The sequence below is a fragment of the Cinclus cinclus genome, chromosome 1 (genome assembly GCF_963662255.1).
Source record: "Cinclus cinclus chromosome 1, bCinCin1.1, whole genome shotgun sequence".
Taxonomy (NCBI): Eukaryota; Metazoa; Chordata; class Aves; order Passeriformes; family Cinclidae; genus Cinclus; species Cinclus cinclus.
Genome location: NC_085046.1, coordinates 30947943 through 30972119, shown reverse-complemented (window position 1 = coordinate 30972119; position 24177 = coordinate 30947943). Strand labels below are relative to the sequence as shown.

Genomic DNA, 24177 nt, shown 5'->3' with positions numbered 1-24177 from the left:
AAGAGCAGTGGCAAATGGATGTGGTAAGGCTGTAATAACTGCAGGATGTATTTTATCACTGCTGTTGAAGGAAGATAAGTTTCTCACATCTGTATGGAACTCACTCTGGAGCACTGCTGATGTTGTGTGGTAGTTGAGTGAATTGTTGGTCTGGAAGCTGTCTTCAGAGACAGCACCAAGTCTATTGCCTATAAACACTGTTTTTCCAGCATTACCAACAAGCATTTTCAATTGCTATGTCTTTTGTTATGAGTAAATCAATAAAGTACTGGAGATGTACAGTCTAAGATGTGTGAACAATAATTGACTAAAATTTAAAAGGAAAAGACCCTATCAAACACTTACACATCACAGTTTACTTTTAAAAGCAAACTGTCATTTCTGTCCCTCTCTCTGGCTAGGGCTAAATTCTACAAAGTGATGAAACAGGATACACCACTATTTTATTCTCAAAGAATTACTAAAAGAAATAGATTTACTGAATTACTTTTTACTCAGTGTTTCCACTTGAAAATTCTTATTCAACTTCTTCTGATTGGAAACTTTTGGAATCTGGTTGTAGCTGAAATGCATTTGTTCTACCTCAGGCTTTGAGGAACATCAGTCTCCCTGTAACTGTTAGAGAAGCAGACTGGTGAAAGATGTAGGCAGTTTAATTAACAATTATTTCAATTTAATTTTTGGCTGGGCTTTCACCTTACCTAAAACCATTTGGACGAACAGTTGGCAATAAATAACTTTACCTACCGTGAGCACATAAAAGCTTCCTTGCCTGATAAATCTTCCTTTTCCAAGCTCTTCAATTGCCTGATAAATATTTATTTTCCAAGCTCTGTATATTTTCCTATCAAATATTAATCCTCAAATTCGATAGGAGAGTTGATAATGGATTATATCTTTTGTTCATCAGACCCACATTTTGAAGTCCATAGACTTGTAATCTCCCCAGGAAAATTCCTACACATCTAAGCATTAAAAAGTAGTGCAATACAAATTAATGCAATCAAAGCACCATTAATCACTTGAGAATATCCTATGCAGAACACACGAAAAAAAGTGCAAAAATAACCATACCTTCAAAGTGAGTTAATTATAACTAACAGCTGTATATCATACTATCATACCTTCTACGATTTGCCTTCCACAAATATACCCCTAACTTTGTAAGTTGTTCAAGAACACAGTGGAAGTGATTTGCTTCCTCTAGATCTCATACACTTTGTGTGAAGCTAATTTAGCTGGCAAAAAAATTATCTATGCACAAATGTGGCCATAGGAAAATGTTAAGGCTTCAATTTGTAGTGTGCAGTTGCTGTGGGCATAATTTTCAACGATTTAAATGGACTTGCAGACTGAATTTCTCTTACTATGGATAGAAGGTGGCACAAACAGAAGTAGGTAGATGCCCCAAAAAGGCTGGAATCCTTTGGGAAGCCTGTGTTAGGGCAGGTTTCTGGGAGACCTGTGAACCTGCACAGAGAGGAGCCCACGCTGGAGGCAGGTTTGCTGGCGTGACTTGTAACCCCATGGGGGACCCACACTGGAATAATTGATGAAGAACTGCAGCCTGAGGGAAGGACTCAAGCTGGAGATGTTCATGGAGGCCTGACTGCCATGGGAGGGACCCCGTGATGGAGCAGGGGAAGAGTGTGAGGAGCACTTCCCCTGAGAGGGAAGGAGGAGCAGAGACAACAACGACCTGACTGCAACCCCATTTCCCATCCCCCTGTACTAATGGGGTGAAGAGGCAGAGACAATTGGGAGTGAATTTGAACTGGGAAGGAGGGAAGAGTTAAAGAAAGGTATTTTTAAGATTTTTGTTTGTTTGTTTTTTGCCAATACCCTACTGTGATTTCATTGGTAATAAATAAAATTAATTTCCCCAAGTTGAGTCTGCTGTGCCCATGACAGTGTGCTCAGTATTTGATTTCCCTGTCCTTATCTTGACCCAAGAGTCTTTAATCACATTTTTGTCTCTGCTGTCCAGCTGTTGAGGGGGAGTAACAGTGGCTTGGTGAGCACCTGGCACTCAACCAGGGTCAGCCCTCCACACTACTGCACTGATTAAGCAGTACATGTAAGAGAGCAAAAAAACACCACTGATGGAAAAAAAATTCTCTGAATTGCTTGTTTGAAGATATATGTGGCCACAAATATATAATAAATTACCAAAATAAAAATTAGAAGGAAAACACAAACAGCAGCTGACACTCATAGACACACATTCAATGCTTGTAGGGGTCAGAAGCTAGAAATCATCAGTAAACTTTCCATCAAATAAAGTTAAAATATGCTGTTAAACAAGAATGTGGTCAGGCAATCATGTTTATTACAGCCCCACAGAGGATTATCTGCAATAAAATGCATACACTATCCCTTGAACAAGCTAAACAAACTCTGAACATGCCTAGAATTTTTTACCAGAATCACAGAAGATGACGAATTCAAAAGGTTTTACTTGACCTTGTATGAGTTTGTTGGAGTTTAATTAATTTAAAAGGTGATTACCCTGCTTCACCAATGTGAGCTCTACTGAAACCAGATAAAAGCAGAGGAGGGAAAAATCTTTCTCGAGGTCAATGGAAATAATCAGAAGATGATTCAGAGCAGGACTCTAAATTTAGGTGTTCAAAAATGTTTCGTGAACAAGCCACTTTCTGTTTCTCAGATAAAGTTAGATTATGTGGCTCACCCCACCAGGCACCTCGCTGAGTAACCAGAGGGTTACCAGGGTTTAAGTTTCTAATACAGGAAAGCATAAAACTCCAATAACTTTCCTAAAGTTACATTCAGATCTTAGATTTGGATTTCATAATATTACAGCATTTCAGAGAGCCCACAAAATTGGTTTAGCTGTATAATTAATAAGAAGGAAAGAAGAAGCCTGTATCTTATTGTGCTTAGACTGACTGATTTAGATTTCCTACACTAGCCTTCCATAGTACAGTGATACAAGGTCTTCAGTAATGGAATCTTAAATTTGTTTTACTGAGAGACTTTCCAAATACCAGTTTCAATAATCTTATAATTGATATCTCAAATTACTTCAGTTTACATCTAGGAGGCACAATCACGATTAGAGCATTTGTAGACTGATTTAAAGCTTTTTGTTGTGCCAAATAGGCAAGACAAAGTGCTAATTAGGTACCAAAATATTACTTAGCAATAGTGAAAACCAAAGAAATGGCAAGAATAAAAGAAAAAAGGAATGACCACTGCAAAACTGCCTCCAGAAAAATAGAGGAAGAGAAAAATGGGAAAACAGGTAGAGGGCAAGCCACTGTAATTGTGTCTCAATGGCTCACCTTGTTAGCATCCATAACAGTGTTGAGGGATACAGTCTACATAGCATCTATATCCCTATTTAAAACAAACCTTTTTGGCCTCTCATTGGCTTGTTCTCTCAGAGAAGATGACAGGAGACCTGCAAATTATATTTCAATAGAATCTTATCACTTAACTGCTTCAAAAACAACACTGCACTTCAATTAAAGCTTCAGAAGATGAGACATCTCTGAAACAAGAAACTTTTGTAACATCAAACCCATGTTTTCTTCCTTTGCTTGTTTATTAGGCGGTAATTTAAAATAACAAAAAATTCAGTGAAGACTCAATACAGCAAAATGACTGCATTTTATCTAATAATGACTTATTTCAGTTTTGATTACAGGAGAGTCATTACATTAGTTTTAATGATATGGGTGAGAAACGGGAGGTATCATGGGTCTGGGGAGAAAATAACAGGCTATTCAGAGCAGCTGGATCAGCATTGTTTAGGCTAATACTTTTTGTCTACCAGCATCCTGCCCTGCCCTCCAGCCTTTCCAGAATCACCAGTGCTTTGCACCCAAGTCTCATTCCATCAAAACTCAGAAAAATACAAGAATTCTCTTACATGGTCTCTGAATTCTGGTATTGTCCATTTTGGATAGAGAGTGACATCCTAGCAAGATCACATGTGTTTCTTGACATCTTCCCACTCTCTGGTTTCCTGGTGTATAAAACCACAGAGTTCATCAGCTGTCAGAATTTCTGCATTAAGTTCATTCCAAGTGTGCATTTATTTTCTGTTTACATACATATGATGAAGAACTTTCAGAACCTGAAGAGAAGGAACAGGGTGAATATTAGTGACACCATTTTCTTATAGTAGGGATTTTTGACTTTTTCCTGAACTGGATCTCTGTCTGAATCCCCACACTCAGCCAACAGTTTAAGTTACTCTTGTCTCTCTCCTAGTTTAGTCCCAAATTTCCATTAAGCCTAAGGGTAGCAAAGGAGACTTCCAGGCTGAAATAGCTGTATTCTGCACTCAATTCTAATAGAAAGTGTTAAGTGGAGAAAAAATCTATGCAGCTGCCAGCATTTAGTAGCAGAAATAGACAAGCATTATGTATTAGAATTATTCGCCTAGTGTTTTGGCAAGAAATTGCATGATGTCTGTCTAGAAGACTAATTAAAACACCCTGCTCCTCCTTCCAGAAAAAGTATTACTTTGTCTGTCAAATTGAATGTTCATTATTTCATGCCATGATTAAATGTCCTTTGGGACATGCAAATAACACATAAAATGTACAATTTGTTTGCAATATTTGATCTTTCCACTGCTCATCATTTGGCTGACCAAGTGCCTTCAGCAGCATGTACCCTGCAGCTTCAGGCAAAGGCAACAAGAAAAATTTTTTATGCAAGAGCCATGGCAGTTTCTTTGCAATGCAAGATGGAAAACATGCTACCTAGGCAGTCAGGTACCTTTCCCTTTCCATTCCCTGCAATTCCAACGACAAACACAGTGACACATTCCAGCTGAACATCCTACCACACAGAAGGGACACACAGTGAGCACCTTTCCTCTCCGGCTGTAGTTCTTATCACAGAAACACAGATAATCATTCACAAGATTTTTTTCCCACCTCCACATTTTTATTCCCTTTAATAGAAAAAAAGTAAGCTTGCACTTTCTTGGCAGTTTTGCCCCAGCAAAGCTAATGTGGCATCAAGCAACACAGTCTCTCAGAAAATTACGAGAGAGTTAGGGCAAAGGAATTAAAGCAGTTACCTCAGCAAGTGAGAACAAATCTTATTCTCCAGACACCCACACAGTCCAGCAGGACTGTGAAAATCCAAGGATACAGAACAGTTATCACAATTTTGCCATTGCTTTGGCAGAGTGGATTCTGCAATCAGTTGACAGCTGTAATTCATAAAAATACAAAGTCAGTCTCCTAAAGTAATACATTGCTTCCAAAGAAATAGTTGTATGAGTCACAGAATAGAAATAGCTTGGCTGCTTGTGGATTTCTGTTTTAGTGAAGAGTAGTAACTCTGATTTTCCAAAGCCTAACAGGAACAAGTTCATGATCCTAGTGCTTGTCTTCTGATTTACCCAGTTAGCAGGAAACAAAATATTCTGTAGAAGGTTGATTGTAAAGCTCAAAACGCCCCAAGGCATACCTTATTGTCTTTCACCCTTCAGGATAATGGAACAAGAGAGAGAAGAGCACAAAATCCTTTATAAATCTTTTGATCAGTCACATTTAACCAACTTGGTTATTTCCAATATACCCCAATAAAGATGAGTGTGCTGTCACATACAGCAGATGTGGATGCTTCTTGAAGAGAGGTTGTAATGCATGCACTTTGTATTTGGTCTGTGTGCTAACCAGTGTTTCTACATTTCACCTTTTTATCCTGTCTGTAATTAAACTAGATTAGTACTTAAATTTAGCTTATGAGCAACTAATTCTTCTGAGCATACATACATGCATATATGTACATGCATTATATTTTACATAAAAAACAGAGTACACAAAAGTCATGTGTAGCCATGCACATTCCAAATCCATACCTTCTTATTTATATATTTTGTTCCCTTACTCTTCTTACCTCACTAGAAATATCTGACCAACAATGAATTTGCTACTAAACACAAATTCTTCTTACTGTGCACAAACAAACATTTTTGTCACTCTAGATTGTCACTGTACACAGCATTTCCAAATAGGACACACATTTCCTCATGGACATATTTATCATACTGAGGAACATTACTGCTGTGATGAAATGCCTTTGAAATACTGAGTCACTGAGAGACACTTTATCAATGCTTTAACATACTCAAAAATAATCTTCTTGTCTAATACAACCAACCCATTGGCAATTATTTTGATCAAAAATCTTAAGGGGAGTAATTAAGGACAATGAATTCTTTTACTTTGAGAATGAAGTTCTCTTCTGGCTGCAACTACAGCTCCAGGGTAAATTGTTTAACCATCTGCTCAAACTGTAGGTTCCTCGTCCTCAGAACATCCAGAGCTGGAAACAGGTCACTGATCATGCCTGTGAAAATTGGGATATCATCTGTCACTATTTTATGCAAATTGAAGTCTCTTAAGACTCACAGAAGCACATAGAAAAGGAGGGTAAACAATGTATCACAAGAGCATTAAATCTTTTTTTTTTTTAGGATTCTGTTTTCATTCAAAGGCAAAACAGCAGAAACATATTTCACCCAATCCTCAAGTCTGTTCTTGTCTCCTTGTTTCAGGGACCCTGCAATTACCAAAACTGATTTGATAGCATGAAGTCCCCAGTCATAACAGCCCTACAAAAACATTTTAACCAGCCGTGTTGGCACACAAAATAAAATTAAGTGGTAATGTTTATGAAGAAAACAGTAATTTTACACACAGAGTAACACAAGACATTTTTATTCACTTGTCGTTTTTCTGTGGCTTTCAGTTAGTATTAGAGGTTGACTAAAAGTAGAAAAGGCTGAAATACACACACACACACACACACACATATATGTATATCTATTTAATTTTTTTGTATTCTTCAGTTAGGTTCCTGATTCTTAAGTGACTATCAGTTGGGTAAAGTTTGAAAACATTCTGCAGCCCCACCTAGGAATTCAATAAAAATGTAGCCAATTAGTATTATCAATTCCACCCCACCTTCCCCAAAATAAAAAGGAGAAAATAAACACACCCCCCCCAAAAAAAACCAAACAAAAAAAAACCCACCAAAACAACAACAATACTGGAAGCAAATTCTCAACTTAAAATATACCATTTTAAATTGACAGATGCCATGCCTCTATCCTCTTCCATGACAGTGGTAACTCTAAGTGTGAATTAAATGCATAACAAAGAATAATCAGGACAGTTCATGATCAGGAAAAACAAAATCTCTGGTAATAAAGATGCCAATCATCTGCACTGAAAAGGAGCTTCCAGATTTTAGAAATGGTACATGTGGGCAAAGAAGCTAGAGTTGATAATGAAACTAGGATATTTAGGAATATACGGGACTTAATAAGATTTTTTTGTTAGATTTAGGCAAGAGGGTTTTTTTCCTTTTTTTTGGTTTTTTTTTTTGTTTGTTTTTGGTTTTTTTTTCCTTGTTGTTGTTTGGTTGGGGTTTTTTGGGTATTTTTTGTTAGGTTGTAGTGATTTTTATGGGTTTTTTTCCTCCAAAAATTTTTGTTGTTGTTTTGCTGTCTGAAAGGATGTTAAAGAGCAGGATATTCACCTTAAAAGCAGCCTGGTGTGTAACTTGTCCAGTGTACAAGGACTTTGCTTGCCATGGTATGACAGGACCAGAAGCCCCTTCACAACATATGCACTTAAAAACCTGATAAGCATGTTCTGCAGCAGTTTCCATAGGCTAAGATCCTAGTACACTTAAAGGTACATTTAAAGTTCTAAAGGTCCCAACACTGGAGCAATGCTCTCAGAACTCTCTGAACTGCTGCCTATTTTATGCAAAGGTCCAGAATTTTTTCTCAAAGCTATTTGATTTCTCCCATTTCCATTAAAAGTAAACAAAATGAGAGTTAAAAAGTAAACAACATTCTAGACTTTACTTCAAACATTAATGTTAATATTATTATTGTAATGATGATTAATACTGAAGTGGCAAACAATGGTATAAATTACTTTTCTCAATTCAGAACGTGCCTCCGAGTTAAAAATAATCATTAGACGCAAGGAATCCTTTTTATAGGGAAGCAAACAATATTAATTATCTTTATGTATGCATGGTTTAATTTCTTTATCTCTAGAAAATTGCAAGAATGTGTCAGGAAATCTTCAGGATATTTAGACATAATTTCAAAATTATGCAGGCATGAAAATAAGGTTGTTTTTAATCTCATGAAGGCCCTGCCTGCTATTTGAGTTTAGGGCTTAAGGTTGAAGGGTTCTTCAAGTTCTTATCCCATTGATAAAAATTAATATTAGGAATATCTTGTGAAAAATTATACAGCTGGATTAAAAGAGCACACATACAGGGAAGAGATCACACAGTTCCTAGGTTTGCAATTTTAAGCTAATATTTCTGAATACGGATTCTTTCTAGTAGAATAATTGAATTATTTAGAAATGCTTCTCCACCCCCTTTTTTTCAAATAGTTGTCACTGTTTTTACTGGGGAAAGTTTAAAGACATGTTCATTCAAATACAATATGATATCTGTTTTTCAAAATAATTTCTACTCAGTTAGTCTCTTCTCCAAAAGATAGTTATTTACACAGCTGTTATGCAGCAGCACAATGCAGTGAGTCCTCCCAGGTATGACAGGGTGATATACAATTATTTAGTGCAAAACTAACACATTACAAACATCCAAAGGTAAGAGGAAAGGACACTTTTTCCCAAATTCATGTCTGAATTTATTAAGGATGGATGTGTGATTTAAAGTGTCTTTAAAACACAGGATAGGACAATATGCATCAATCCCCCCTATTACACAATGTTCAGCTGCAGTGGTATGGCATGTGTGTTAATGGATATGTATTAAATCCAGAAGCCCAAAGAACCCTCACCTGTTCAGGGAGAGCTCCCTGCAGAGTGGTTTACAAGGTGATGAATTTCCTGGCTAGCAGACAAGCATCAATAAATCCTTCAGCAGCCAACATCATTTCAGAAACCAGTTCAATGTCAGGGACAACCATGGCACAGGTTCTAGGGAAGATAAAAAAAACACCATAATCCAAATGCACAGATTAGCATTTAAACATGGTAAGAATAAGTCAACTAAATCAAATATCTGATGTGTGCAAACATTTTTTAAAATCCGAGCTCAAGAGAATCACAATTAAGAGTGTCAATCAAGGCTGACAACTCTAGTTCAAAGGAAAATGAGTTAATTAGGCACTGGTGATTGTTAGTATTCCATAACATTGCAGCACAAAAGAGGCATCTGAGTAACACAGACAGGTACTGCCCAAACTCAGAGCAGGCTGCAGGGGTGTCACTTGTCACTGATCACTGGGGGCACAGCCAGCAGCTGTACAGGGTCTGGAAGCCAAGAGCAACACAACCATTCCTAAAAATGGCATGCTTTTTTTTAAAGTGCTTCGAATTTTATTTATTTATTTTTTTTAATTTTTGGCGCTTTTATATGAAGGCTTGGTTGCCTTTCAAGGTTTGTTTCTTTTCTGAATATAACTGCTCAAACTTTTAGAACAAAAGCCCAGAAATTTTAATGACACAAATGAAAAAAAAATCCCATTAAATCTCATTTTTAAAGGAGCATTAAGTAATAATGTTATTGCTAAACAATTCCATGATTTCCTCATTAAAAATCATTACTTAAGTTACATTCTAGCAAAGAGGAGATCTTGAATTTTGTGCTCAAGCCAGCTATAAAACAGCAAATTTGTCTCTCAAAGGTCTTTCTTACTACTGAAAAAAACCCAAATATTTATTTCCCCCCTCCATTCAGAAATATACTGCTGAACTGAATGGCCAATTTTAATTTTGTCATCTTTAAGTATGAATGGGGAACCTGAGGTTCTCATGCATTTCAGTGTGACCTGCACATCCAGGGATCACAGTAATAAATATTCCAGCTCTGGATTTCAGTGTAAAGTTTTCACCAGGAAATACAAATCTGTTGAAAGAAAGGTAACACAAAGAAGTGTTCAAAGAAAAATACTACTCATAAAAAAAGAAAGCTACTAGATCTTAGCAAGCAGAGGTATTTAACTGGTAGCTTTTAGTAATCTGTCTGGCATTGAATTCAGAAGGAAAACACTGGACTATTAGAGCCACAGAGAGTGCATGTGGCTGAAGTATGTCTATTGGAAGAGTCATCTTTTGAAACACAGAATAAAGGAGACTGGTAGGGATGCAGAGGGTTTGAAAAGGCCAGGAGACAATATTGAGTAAAAAAACCCCAGAAAACAAAATGGAGAATGGTGAACATAGGACAGTGGGAAAACCAGGCATGTCTCAAAAGAACTGTGAAGCCCTGGAATCACTGCGACTTCTCGCAAAGTTGAATCTCTCCAAACTTCTCACCCATAGGGTGCCATGATCTCACATGGTAGGACTTGAACCAGTTTCAATAGCAAAACTTAAATTGTAGTATGGTAGGACCAGGATTTACTCACACTTATTACTACAGTTTGAAGGGAAAGATATTTTTGGTTAGTACGTTACATGGATGATTTTGTGTTACCATCTAGTCCTTCATTTACAAATAATTTCAGAGGAACTTTGGAGGAAGAAATTATTAGTTCAGAATTTATAGCCTGCAAAGGACAAAGAAGCACTCCTACTATACTCACTTTTTTTTCTTCCTAATTTTATCATGGACAGTCTTTAATTGTACTGCCAATCCTGACTAGACTTCTACCAAGAGATGATTAAATTCCTCAAAGTACTCTCAAACTCCTGTCCAGACCAAAGCTTTATAGATATTCCCTATAGGCTAAAATTAAAAGATTTTACATCTTTTTCTTGAAAGCAACAGTTTCCAAAGTCTTTCACAAGAAAAAGGAGCTAAACAACAGTCTCCATACTGCTTAACAGAACATCTCACCCTGTCATCCATGTCTTCTGAAGAGTTGAAAATTTTCACCATTATACCAAGGGCACAGCCTAAATCTTCCATGGTCTCTATCTTATCTTTGCCAGCTGGTCCTGCAGGAGCACCACTTACTGTTAGGTGGAGATCCTGGGCTGGAGTAATATAACATCTTAACATATGAAAAGGGATTGTTTGCATTGCAATGGACTTCTACAACATCGGGAGCTTTTTTATAACTCTGAAGTTTCATGGATTATTTATTCCAAGCCCAGTTACTCATTTTAATTTAATGTCCCAAACCACAAATGCATCTCTTCCATACTCCTGTAAAATCATGGTATGGTATTACTTGGAAAATGCTTATTTTAGAAGAAAAATCTAACTACATCAGTATTTTTTATCAAGAAGGAAGATCATGTCAGTGATCACACAGGAGAGGCAACAGGAGGCTACAGTTGCTGCTTTGCCTATTTCAAAGACTTGAGCCCCAGAATTTGGCCTCCCAGCTGAGGATTGCAGCCATTAAGGCAGCCAGGATGACTGAGTGTATCCTTTTTGGATCACTTAGTTTAACAAGAAATTCCATATTGAAGCCAAAACATGCCCAGAAGAAAAAGTTTCACTGTATGTGGTGTGAGAAAAACAAAACAACTGTTTTGGACTTTCACAAATGAACAAAGAAAACTTTGCTGAAAACTCCTGATAAATCTTGGCAAGGATCTGTTCATATTCCCCTTCAGACTAGACAATGAATATCTAGCTTAAGTTATTAAAAAACCCATAAATCAGTTATTATAAATGTAGTGGCCATTAAAATGATACCATTTCTTAAGTATGCACACCTACATGAACATACATTCTCAAATATATTGTGTCTTCATAACCTCACGATATACATATGAGGTAGGAAAGAAAGAGCTCTGAACTTCCAAGAAACGTTTAACTTTTCCTTCACTGACACAAATAAAGCAGGCACTGTTATTTGTAGCAGTCATTACCTGTCAGTCACAGGTGTATAACTTGCCAAGGGGTATTTCCCAAGCACTCATAAAAGCACTGAAACTGAGCATCACAAATGTTGGAAAACAGTGGTTCTGGACATCATGCCATCCATGGCACACATGTGAGAGCCAAACAAAAAACTCGAACTGGAGGCCCTAAGAGCCATCAAAGAGTCATGATGCCAGGTGGAATATTCAGGTGGTCCAAATGCCACCCATCACAAAGCTGTAGCTGTCATCAGCAGGTCTCACACCTCATTCCTAGTCACTCATGACTAATAACTGCTACAATGGATTATAAAGGATTAGATGCAGCTCAAGGCATTTGTGCTTTTATACAGATGCCAGAGTAACAGAAGATAATTTCAACAGAGCTATTACAGCAGAACACAAGACCTCTCCCTACAAACAATGCAGTCTTTGCAAGGGAGCTGACATTACTTTGACCACAATGAGTTTAATTTTACTCCTCAAGCCTTTTTTCTTCTAACGTGAATGCTACAATTTTATTTCTGAGTCTCAGGGGAAAATAAGAATTCTTTCCTCTTTCAATTCCAATCTGGTGAAACATTTTGTTCATTCCAACCAACAGCATTAGTTTTACCTGAACTAAATTTATACATAGAGTGAACATTTTGATTTAAATAAACACGCAAAATTTCAGTTGTCTGCACTTATAAAAAGTCACCACAGGAAGAGGAGATGTTGCACATGCAGTTGTAACATGCCTCTGAAAGGAGAGTAAAACACCCTGTGAATTACTGGAGGCAGAACAAAGTGCGATAGCTGATTCAAACATGCACCTTGTGGGCTTGAAGGCTTGCTGATACATCCCTGCCATGAACATCTTTGATGCAAATGGCCATGATTTTTTCATGATCACCCAAGGAAAGTTCTCCAAGCAGCATGGCAATTTAGCTCAGTGACCTGAAAAGATTTAGGTAACCCTCTAAAACCAGATGGCATCCAGTACTGTCTACCATTATTACTACTAGAAATCAGCTCTGCCTACATCGCAAACTAATTCACCATAAAAACTGGGTTGTACATCCAAATTTTCTGATATTCAACATGAGATGCCAGAAGAAATCCTGGTTTAAACCGAAATTTGAACCATCTCCAAAACAACAACAATCCAGGTGAGCATAAATGCTGCAGATGGTCAGCTAGGCAGGATAGGAGGAATGGATGGATAAGAAGCTGTACATGAAATGGAATTGAAAAATCTGTGGTTATAACCTCCATAGAGATATGTACCAGACTTTGCAATATTGTACTAATTGTACAAGAACATTTATTGGCAAACTAAAAATAGTCCTCAGGAAAGATCAGAGACGTTTTAAAAATAGACAAAGCAATAAGGGCATTATTACAAAATATTATATAAATGACTATACAGAGTCATTATGTAATATGAAGTGACTGTGGAATTATTCAGGTTTCATATTAATAGGGGGGAAAAGCCCAATCTCAACTACTGCATGTAATTCTAAGGAGGAAAATATAAAAATACATTGAAATATCAATAGAAATATATAATGCCTTTTCTGTTACAGGGAAAATTTAGACACTTCTGTCAGATATTCATGACCCTTTTAAAGTCTCTCTACTATTTTGCATTTCCCTTCAGCAGATATTCTGTGTTGGAAAACAAAACCAAAACTACTGAAAGTTTTCACAAAGAAAAAGAGTACTCACAGCAGGAGAAAAACATTCAGAAGAATTTGAGGTAAAAAAGGGTAAAGCAAAAAGTCAAATGGTACAAGGTATCCTTTGGCTTCCTTACACAATAGTTTTGGCTTCCTTACACAAATATACTGGTGTAATATTTGCATACATACTGAATGTGTACTCTGTTCTTAGCACACTCTTGTGGCAGTATATTTGCTTTTAGCTTTTGTCTCACTTCAGAATAATGCCACAAATACCCAGTAATTAAGGTGTAATAAAAATTTCCATGAGGTAGCAGAAATTGAAGAAAAAGCCATGTTTCTTTTTTTCAGTAGGTGCTGTATTGTTTGATATGCTATAGTAGTATGTTAATATGTTTAACATTTAATATGTAAACTGTACTAATATGACTATTTTCACACTATTTCTTTTCTCTGAATTAAACAAAAAGGAGATGTCCATATCTCCTTCTCATGGCAATCCTTCAGGGCTGTTTCCAAGCTCTCTTTCAGCCTACCAGATGCCATTTCTACACCTAAAACCCATCAGGTTTGTGAAGCAGTAAGTTGAGCCTTGGCTGGGTGATCAAAAACTCACTGCTCTCTGCCTCTCTTCATAGGCCAGTATAGACTCCATGGAGCAGAGATGTACTGCATTGTGTACAGTTTCCTCAAGGTCTAGCTACCAAGACTCCACCTTTGAAGAAAAAAAACAAACCCAAGCATGCATAAATTTATGCACATAACATAAATGGTATATTTTGTATTAAAAATAAAGGAAGTTCATCTCATTGATCTTAACAAAGATTTTCTTTACATCAGCACTTTTTACAAACTTGAAATGAGAGTGGATTTTCCCTCCATTTTCTCTGTCACTGTAACTTCAGTAGGATTTAGATGACATACCAGATACTGGTTTTTACATATTCACTTGACTTGAACACAAAGATAGTGTCTTAGAGCTCCAAATATGAAAGTGTGGAGGTTTTGTGATCACAGCCCCAGAGTAAGCACAGGCAGTACAGTGTTTTCTGTCTCTGTGCACTCAAACATAGCTGTATCTTGGAGAAATTATCTATCTCCAAGAGGCAAGCTGCATATATTGTCCATTCAGTCTGGGGCCTCCCTGCTGTGACAATCAATCATCAGAACCACAAGCAACATTGATTTTATGCAATGTGAAGGCTTATGCATTCAGCACTGCTCTCAGAACAATAAGTTATTGTGTCAGAAGTTGCTGATCTGTTCTCCTGACCTACCGCTGCCCAGTTAGCACACATACTGGCTGGCCAGTTGGCAAATATGAGGCTCAGAACCAGCTGAAACCTCATTCAGCTGACAGGGGATTTGTGAGAGCACTGCAGGTTTGGAGAGGTGTGTGCTAAAGGATAAGACAGGAAGGGATCTGAAACTATAACAAGACAAAGTAAAAAAAGCAGAAGAAGAGAGAAAGTATGAGAAATGCAACATTCAACCACAGTTGATCAGTTCTGTGACTTTTAGCACTCCTTTTCCATTTTCATTACTTACCAAACAGCAAACTCTACACTACTTTTAAAAGAACATTATATGTACAAGAGGAAGATAGACAATTTATTAAATTATCAGTAAATTACACAATATTGGGTAACAAAATGTTCTGGGTCTATTATTACATATTATTTTTTGCCAAAATTATCTAATTAAAAGTAGCATTTCATGCAATTAAGAGTGTCTGTTTAATCTACATCCCAAATAGGGCAAAATTCATGAAGGAGATTTTACACAACTCAACATATCTGATTATTAAATCTACATAGGTCATGGAACAGAACATGCTCCTTTTCTGTGCTCTATGTCCCAAGGGCAACATTTATATATTCCTCTGTATTCTCTTGAAATTTAAGATCAGCAACATTGTCAAAAAGTTTGGTAAGGTGACGGGCTATTTGCATCCAAAAGTAGCAGATGTATAAGGAAGCTGTTTCCATCAGATTTGTGTCAATCACACTAATGCATGTCTCTGCTCAAGTGGATGGCTCTTTGAATGTTGCATGATTACTATACACAAGGTTTTTGTGGGAACAAGCTGGGCCAAAATGATAAGTCAGTGAATGGAGCTCATTACACTTCTGCCAGCTGTCAGAAGAGGCTGAAGGCAAAGCTCAATAAAAAAAACAAGAAATCTTGAAATTGTTATTATTTATGGATAATGCTCATTTTAAAATTTGCCTATTAAGGTGTAAATGCCTTCTGTAACTACATATGTCTCCAAAGACCATGGAATTTAAAAATTGCTGTCTACACACCAGCATGCAGTATGCCTGCCACCTGAAACCAAAGACTTGTTTGCTTGCCCTACATGTGTATGAAGCAAGTCACTGAGATTTAGCTCTGTGAAGAATCTATGAGGGCCTACCATCCTGTTTGAAGAGGCCCCATGTTCAAGCCTTCATCATCTCTGAAAACATCAGTTCTTCTGTTATAACTCACAGCTCTTCAAAAAAAGGGTTTTGCCTGAGGCACTGTAAAAACTGCAGCACTCAGAGAATTGATGGCTATGGCTGGATAGTAACCAAGGCCAGGAGTATCATCTGGCTTGTAGATAACATAGTATGAAGCTTCTGAAATACATCAAAGTGCCTGTGCTTTTGAACAGATTGGTGTCACAAAACCTAGCAGATCATTGTTCAAGGGAGGAAGACAGAAGGATGGCTACAAAAACATTCCTCGTGCAAGATTCAGCAGCTCAGTCAGTAACAGCCTACCAGACACCATAGATCTTTCAGTCTTACTTATCATCACTGTGCACTGCTTGCCTGAAATCTGATCAATTCATGCTAGAAGAATAGATTTGATGATCTCATTGACCTTTCCCATTTCTAGTTCCTGCAAACCTACAACCCAAAAATCCAATAAAATGAAAGTTCCACGTGGCTAAATTTCCAGCAAAGACAGATTGGGATTTGTAACGTGTCTCTCATCTCCTCTTGTGGATCACTTTTCCACCTAGGGGGAAAGAATTGTTTACTACCTTCCTTAGGCAAAATGTTCCTATTTTTAAAGTAAATTAGAAATTTGCTCAGAACAAAGGTGCAGTTCAATGATATTATCAGCTCACAAGGTTAGCTGGAAAACTTTCCTTTCTGTAGAGAAGATGAAGCACATTAATACACAAAGAAGCTCAGCTGTCTTGGCTGTGCTCCTCTTTAAAGGATGTCTAGCAAGTCTGCTGGAAAACCAAAATAGAAGAGAAGAAAAGATATGTGCTTGCTTTCTAAGTATACAGCTAAAGCATTTTCACAAAAAGAGTGCCTGAAAAACAGACATATTTTAATGACACGTGGCTCAAAACACCTTAAAGCCAGGAATTCCCTTCCAGTCAAGGTAAAAATCAGACCAAACATTAAAACAGAACAATATAATCCACTATTGATGCAAAATAATAATGATGGACACAGCTATAAGGAACATAGAAGGTGGCAAGCTTTTCACATTTTCTTTCCAGAAAATGAAAGGAAATAAAATTTCATTCAGACCAAGGGAATGGAATTGTGCCATAAAAGTCTCCCAAAAGGTAAAGTCTGGCCAGGGGAAATTCCTCTTCAACCTTCCAGAGAATCCAGCCTTAGCAAGTAAGGGATGAGAAAAAAACATTCTAACTCAACAGGGCAGTTATGTGTAGATAAAAAGAAAACCACAAAAGCAACAAGTGAAAAAGTAGATAGGAATCAGTTGAGTGGGGGAGCAAAGAAACCACTCTTTAAAAAGACACATATATTATTTTTGATGTATGAAGAGTTAAAAACATAAGAACACATGTTGATCTTCACAAAAAAAGTATTAAGGATCAAAATATTAAATTCTATGCCTACCTGGAAGGTAAAAGAAGCCATATTTATTTATGTTTGACTGATGCACTCCAGCTATTACCTTGGTATCTCAGAAAAAATGTGACATCTCAAGAAACAGTCTTTTATTGGGTTTTTTAAACTTCCTATTGCAACATCTTCCTGCAAGAAGAAACAGACGGTGACTCTAAACGTGGCTGCCTCTAAAGCCAGGAAAAGTGAGTGCAGGTGGGAAGTTCAAGCGTGTGGAAGGACTTTGGTTGCACGAATCCACTGCCTCCTGTTGCAAGTGTGAAAGAAGCACTCCCAGCTCCTAGGGTGTGGATAGGGAGAAAGAGAATTTGATTCAAACAGAATGTATTTTTTAAGACCTCTGACAATTTTGACATCGTGCCATCCCTAAATAATGAGTCAATGCCTCAGGTTTAGTTGGTCATGTGAAAAGCAGTAGAAATCCAGTATGTCAAATAGAAGCAAATGACAAAAAGATAATCGGAACATCTCACACCTGCACAAAAAGGAAACAATCTGACAGGTCTCATTTCCTGCTTATTGCAGAGCTACACTTTAGAACAGTTTGTAATCATACTGAAAATTTTACCTCTGCCGCAGAGCTTCAAAGCTTTCATACACCTTCGGCTTTCCTGTAGCTTCCATCACATTTTATTTATTTGTTATGTTAGTCACTAACTGCTGTACAGAAAGAAAGAGAGCTATTTCAACTCAAATTTATTTTTTCCACTTCACACAGTTTACTAAACTGGCACAAGAAAAACATGGGAAAAAGAGCTGGAAGAACATGCCTAATCAGCTTGTTTTAAACTCTATTTCTTAGATGGAAAAAGAAAAATAATTAAAGCCACAAGCAACTATTTTGACAGCGTTTAGACTGAATAAAAAGGAAAAGTAAAATGAGTAGAGAGGACTGCAAATACCACCGATGATGCCAATAAAACTTTTCAACAAGATAAAAATGACTGATTTTAGCAGACCTATTAATTTAGAGTATTTCTGCTTATGCAAGCTCAATGCCTTTTGCACCATGAAGAAACTTAGGCATGTTAAACACCACAAATAATTTCATTGCTCTTAAGAGGTTCTTGTACAAAAAATATACTTTTTTTTTTTGCCATATAGTGAGACATGCAGCTGCCAATGTTTCTAAATTGTAGGTTTAAGCAATTAGAAATATATTTGAAATTTCAAGCATGGGAGCTCCCTGTAGAACATTATCTTATATTAGATTTTCAGAACTGCACATGATGAGAACTTTCCCTGGTATCTGTGGATTGAATTACAGGTGTATTGGCAACACAAAACTATCATCTTTACTATGCAAGGGTTCAGTGATTTTTTTTTGGTCAGAATGCACAATTGAAGCATAATGTTTTGTGCCAGTTCAAGAGTTTATGTTCATTGTTGTAGTTGCCTTTAGCCATAAATAAATAATAGACCATAAACTTGTATTTCAACCATCACTTTCCTAATTGACATGGAGTTTGCAAAGAAAATTTCTGCACCTCAGCAGCATTGTGTCTCTATGTGCCTCCAGGAGGTTAAAAAGCTAAGAAAGAGTAAATAAAGATATTAAAGACATGTAAAGGAATGACCTGCAGACCTTTGTCTCACACTGTGACACCAGTCCATGTGAAAAGAAAATAAGGCAGATAATTGCTTTAATGAAGATAGAACATGTGTTGAAGTTCCATCCAAATGGAAATGACAGAATCTGCCATGTTTAATTTGCTTTGCCAGCCTTTGATTTGTACAATGAAATATACCACATATTTACTTTTCAGAATCCTGTGCATTTGAAACTAGCCAAACAAGCAAAACAAAACAAAACAAAAAAGCCACAAAAAACTGCACTAGTCAAAACAATTTCTCAAACAGAGGAACTAAAGTTAACAAGGGAAATTAACAAATTCTCTTGCAATTGTTTTTATTGTGCATCATAAGAGAAGACATCTTTAAACATCGAAAGTGGACAGCATATTACTAAAGGGTTTTTAAAAAAATTGAAGGAATTACAAGCTTAGAAAGTTATTTTTTTTTTTTTTTAACTCCTACATGGAGACAGGAATGTTTTTTAATACATATAGTTACACAGCATACATATAAATCCCAAATACTAGGATCTGGAGAAAATATAAATCTGCAATAAAGATTCAGGAAAAAGATTTTTAAACTTGCCATGTATATCAAGGGAGTGAATAATATTGATACAATAATAATATTTTCAATAATTAAAATAATATTTGATTGTTACCTAAAGTTTCATGCAGCTGTTTACTAATTTCTGTTCTTTTATGCTCTTGGTAAGAAAATTCCACGGCAGTCCATGTTTGGCTGATTTCTTCCCAAATCTGGGAATAATAACAGTAATATTAAACACCTGTCTATATATATATATATCACATTTCATATTTGGAATTGAGGAATTTAATTAAATTATATTTAATTCACAGTGATGGTAAACTACACCACAGTTCATTTTGCTAGGCTGTGAATTTTGATGCCTAAGTAAGTCACATGGAAATATTCAGTTCTATGATTAATTTCTTGCAACAAAACCTAAAAAATAAATAGTTTGTTGCATACCATTCTACAAAAACAGGGGAAAAAAGTACATCTTTCACCTTTTCAGTACTCAACTCTTGCATGGTGCTGACAACTACATTTTGGACTTCATCTTCTACCTCTATGAAACTGGAGTCACAGAAATTCTGAGAAGGTCTTCTGTTACTCAAAGCCTGACCTGGAAAGAAAAGAGACAGCAGGGAGCAAATTAAGTCAATGAAAACGACAAGGGCTAACAGAAGCACATAATAAAGTGTTCAAAGGGAATATCTAACCAAAAAACACAATTAAATAAGTTAAATGCACTCTAGATACCAGATATACTTTCAGATTTGCCACCAAAGTGTGGACTTAATCAACCTAGCAGAAATATTTCTTGATGCAGTTACAGGGGTTTTTTGGTTTGTTTTTGTCTTGTACTCTGGTGTTTTGTACTTTGTAACACTAAAGGTAAGTTTATTTGCACAGCTGCCATTGAAGCTGATGTAAGATACAAACTCAGTATGTGCAGACTAGAAACCTTGGGGAGTCATGGGACATTTGCAGTGTTTTGTTGTTACTTGGTAGGATTAATTAAATTCAACTAAAAAAAAAAACTTTAAATTTTTTATCTAAGATTTGAAAAGATAACAGTCAATTATTTTTTCATTTTCTTTTTGTTAAAACAAAACAAAGCAAAAAACCACAATTTTGTGCTAATCCTGTTTTTAGGAGCTTTCTGCATTAAAAAGAAGTTTAAATGTGCTTTTATTAAAACTGTACAAGAGAACTCATTGGTATATTGAAGAAAAATTCTGTTAAATTTTCTTCTATATTTTGAGCTTCACAGGTTTTTAATTTAAAAATGAAAAAAAAAAAACCCTGGAAATTGGTTTCAATATTTTTTTTATGCTGCAAAAGAATTTTTTCAAATTCTGAAAGCCAAATACTGCTCCATGTTATAGAATGTTATAGCCTATGAACCAAAACCACTGGTTTTTTTTTTTTTTTTAAAATTAAAAAAAAAGGAATAGCATAGCTGGGTAGGTGGAGTTCACACTTTGAAGCAATTTAGAAGAGGACATCTACAACGAAGGCTGATTTTTCAATTAAAATATTAATAAATGGGAATGCAATATGGATAATCTATTTCTGAATGAAACAACCACATAAAAAAATTGAGAGATTTTATACCTCTTAGGTTCAAGACTTTGTATTCAACCACTGTATTGTCAGTGAGGCACAGCTGTAGTGTCCTGCAAATAATCTGGGAGTCTTTGTTGTTATTTTTACTTCTTACTTCTCTTGTCCCATTGGAATTTTCTTCTGCAGGGATACTGTCAACAAAACATTGAAATACTTCAAGCAGAAGTGCCCTCCCATTAAAAATGAGCACCTTCCCTGCAGCTCCCAACACTCTGGAGCTACGTCTATGTGCAGAGCAGATGATCCTCTGTAAATTCCACCTGTGGAAGTGATTGTTGTCTGGAGGGGTCTGTCCTAAGCCCCCACCCCCTTCTTTTATTCCCCATACTGCCTCAACTCAGAGAAGTGATACCATGATTTTATATCTAACTCCATAGGGGCCAGAAACTCATTCAGAAAAACAAAGTTTTAAAGGAAAGTCCCTAAAACAAAGCATGTTCCAGAACATTCAGCTGGGACATGAGTAATAAACCCACTAAAACATCCAAGTGGGTGGGAAGAGTGAGGAAGGGGTGGCACTGAGACAGATAAATTGCAGAAATAGAGGGCTGTGGAACCTGCCTTGGCAAACCTTCTGAGCTGCACATCCATCTGTTCCACATTAATCTCTCTCCACTGGGTTTTAGTCCAATCATCAATGCTGCCCTGAAACAGAAAGAACAGATAAAGGCATCAACAACATTTGGTAAAGACAAGCTTCTGCTACAAAACAGATAAATGGATGCAGGGGAAAGCCCATCCTACATTAATAGCTCATGGGCCTTAATTTTTTCCTACATCACCATTGCTTAGGAAGCACACATAATAATCCGTCTTCTCTAAATTCAACTCAAAGGCCAAGCATTTTAACAGTTCTGTGTTTCAGTATCTGATAAAAACATACATACACAACTTCCTTGTGCTATTAAACACACACCATATCCACAGGTAACATCCTGGTGCACCTGGGAGATTCTGGGGAGATGCCCTGCCACACCTCCTGGGGGGTGCTACAAAGAAAGAAGATCTGGTACATGTATTTTTAAACTTGCCTGTGAAAGGCAGCATCTTGAGGGAAACAGAACTTTGCGAGGCTGATTCCCCATCTACAGGTCTGTACATTGACTTTTCTTGCTTCTAGATTTGTAGAGGTTTCTAATGTACAGTCCTGAGTTCTGAACTGCATTTTATGGATTACTGAATTTTTACTCAGTTACCTTATTTCATCAAGCATGTTCTGGGTATTAAGAAAGCTCTAAAGGAAACTACAAAATTTGTCTTGCTTTGGGATTGTCTTGAAATTGGTTGACTTGGGAACAGGGATATTTTTACTTGGGGTGTCCTAAAACATCGCAAATATTATTTCAAAAACAAAAGTAATAGTAAAATCTTCAGTACTTAATTTTCTTAAAATAAAAACTATAGCATTTCTAGGATAAAATTAAAAATACAACATTAAAAATATTCTAAATTTATATGTAATTTTAAGAAAAACCTTACATTAATATAAACATGAATATCCTACTCTTTCTTGAGCAACTGCACTTCTTTTCAACACTGTTTCATGTGCTTGTAGCCTGGAATAGATACTTCAAATAGTTCTGTAGATAGATTCCTGCATTAGAAACATTTCTTTTTCCAGCGTCTCAAGCTCTTGATTTCCCTGGAAGAGGGAAAGAACACTCAAAGTATAGTTGTAGGGTATAGTGACCTTACTTCAGCTGTCAGTGCAATCTATAGGTCCTTTATATATAATTTGGGATAAGAAAAGCTGAGAGAATTATGGAAAAGAGGCTACAAAACTGCATTTGCATTGCCTCTGAAAGCACCTCAGAGCACACAAAGGACTCTCTATTGAAACCACAAAACAAAAGCTGCATAGAAACAAGTTATTTTGTATTCTTGTATCCTAAAACTTATTAAACCACTTCTTCAATTTGTATAAATGTTAACAAAACCCCTCATGATGTTTTAAAAAGGAGCCACTTAGTAGTCTGCTTTAGGGTATTCCACTCAAGAGCATATTATACTGGCTATGTAAAGGAACATGAGAAAGTATTCTGGATTTTTAAAATTTTTTGCTAAACATATGCAACACTAGAAGAGAAACAAGAAACCTGAATTTGGTGGCACTAGAATTACACCAGCATCTTGGAAAAAAAAAAAACCAAAAACGGAATCCCCCAAATTAGCAAACAACAAAATCCCCCCAAAACACCAGTTAAACAAAAAACCTGTCTAAACAATCCCTCTAAAAAAACAAACAAACAAACAAACAAAAAAAAAAAACCTAACAGACACCAAAAAGACCCAACTCACAAATATTTTAATGCGTACATTGAAACATCATTAATTTATGTACTGAAATATTACAAGCAAATATGTTTTTCTGAGAATCCTTCTCACCTTATTGAGATGAACATATGGATTTTCTATAGCAAACTGAAAGGGAGCTTCCATTTTAAATCTTTCTCCAGATTCCGTCTGCTCACTCATGAACAGGTAATGTCACTTGTCACTCATTATGTTCTTATTATGAAAAACAGAAATAAAAAGGCCTGATTTCAGAATTCAACATGCATCAAATAAAGTTCACTTTCTTCTGATTAACAGCAATGTCAGATGCCTGAAGAGGAATTACTCTGTGCTCTACTGACAGAGCTCTATTCTTAATGGCGTTCCATTCTTTGGGCAGTTCCTATTTAACAGAATAACATTTCCTTTAAACAAAATGTATCACACATGGTAGAAATACACCAGTAACATCTGTATATTAACAGTGAGAATATTCCAGCATCTACTTATGAATGTTTATGAATAAGAAATTAGAGTGGATGAATTATTTAACCAAAACTATACTCTAGGTCGTAGCTTCTACCAAAATTTTTGTCAACTGTAAAAAAAAATCATTATGTTGATCATTAGTAATTATAAAGTATTTGAACTTAATAAACTCAGTTATTTTATGTGCAATCACATAAAACTTCATTTTAATTAAGCTGGGAATCTTCCACATAGTAAAACAGTGAGTTCTACTCCTGCTGCTTTAGCACACTTACAAATATGTGAAGATGACCCGGAAAGAGCTTTCTCACAAATCTCCCCAAAATGTCC

At 36.3% G+C, this 24177-nt stretch overlaps 1 protein-coding gene across 1 annotated transcript in view; it reads right to left on the bottom strand.

Annotated features, from left to right (window-relative positions):
* Positions 1-23559, bottom strand: part of DNAH11 (dynein axonemal heavy chain 11) — an 85002-nt gene extending 61443 nt beyond the window's left edge. The window contains 15 exon segments of the mRNA XM_062501688.1: positions 105-228; positions 230-307; positions 6215-6413; positions 6516-6604; positions 8828-8966; positions 9793-9897; positions 10577-10719; positions 10831-10987; positions 11817-11835; positions 11838-11900; positions 11903-11975; positions 19959-20077; positions 21073-21215; positions 21656-21729; positions 23470-23559. Of these exon segments, the coding sequence (XP_062357672.1) occupies positions 105-228; positions 230-307; positions 6215-6413; positions 6516-6604; positions 8828-8966; positions 9793-9897; positions 10577-10719; positions 10831-10987; positions 11817-11835; positions 11838-11900; positions 11903-11975; positions 19959-20077; positions 21073-21215; positions 21656-21729; positions 23470-23559 (1615 nt within the window).
* Between the last annotated feature and the right edge of the window lie 618 nt (positions 23560-24177).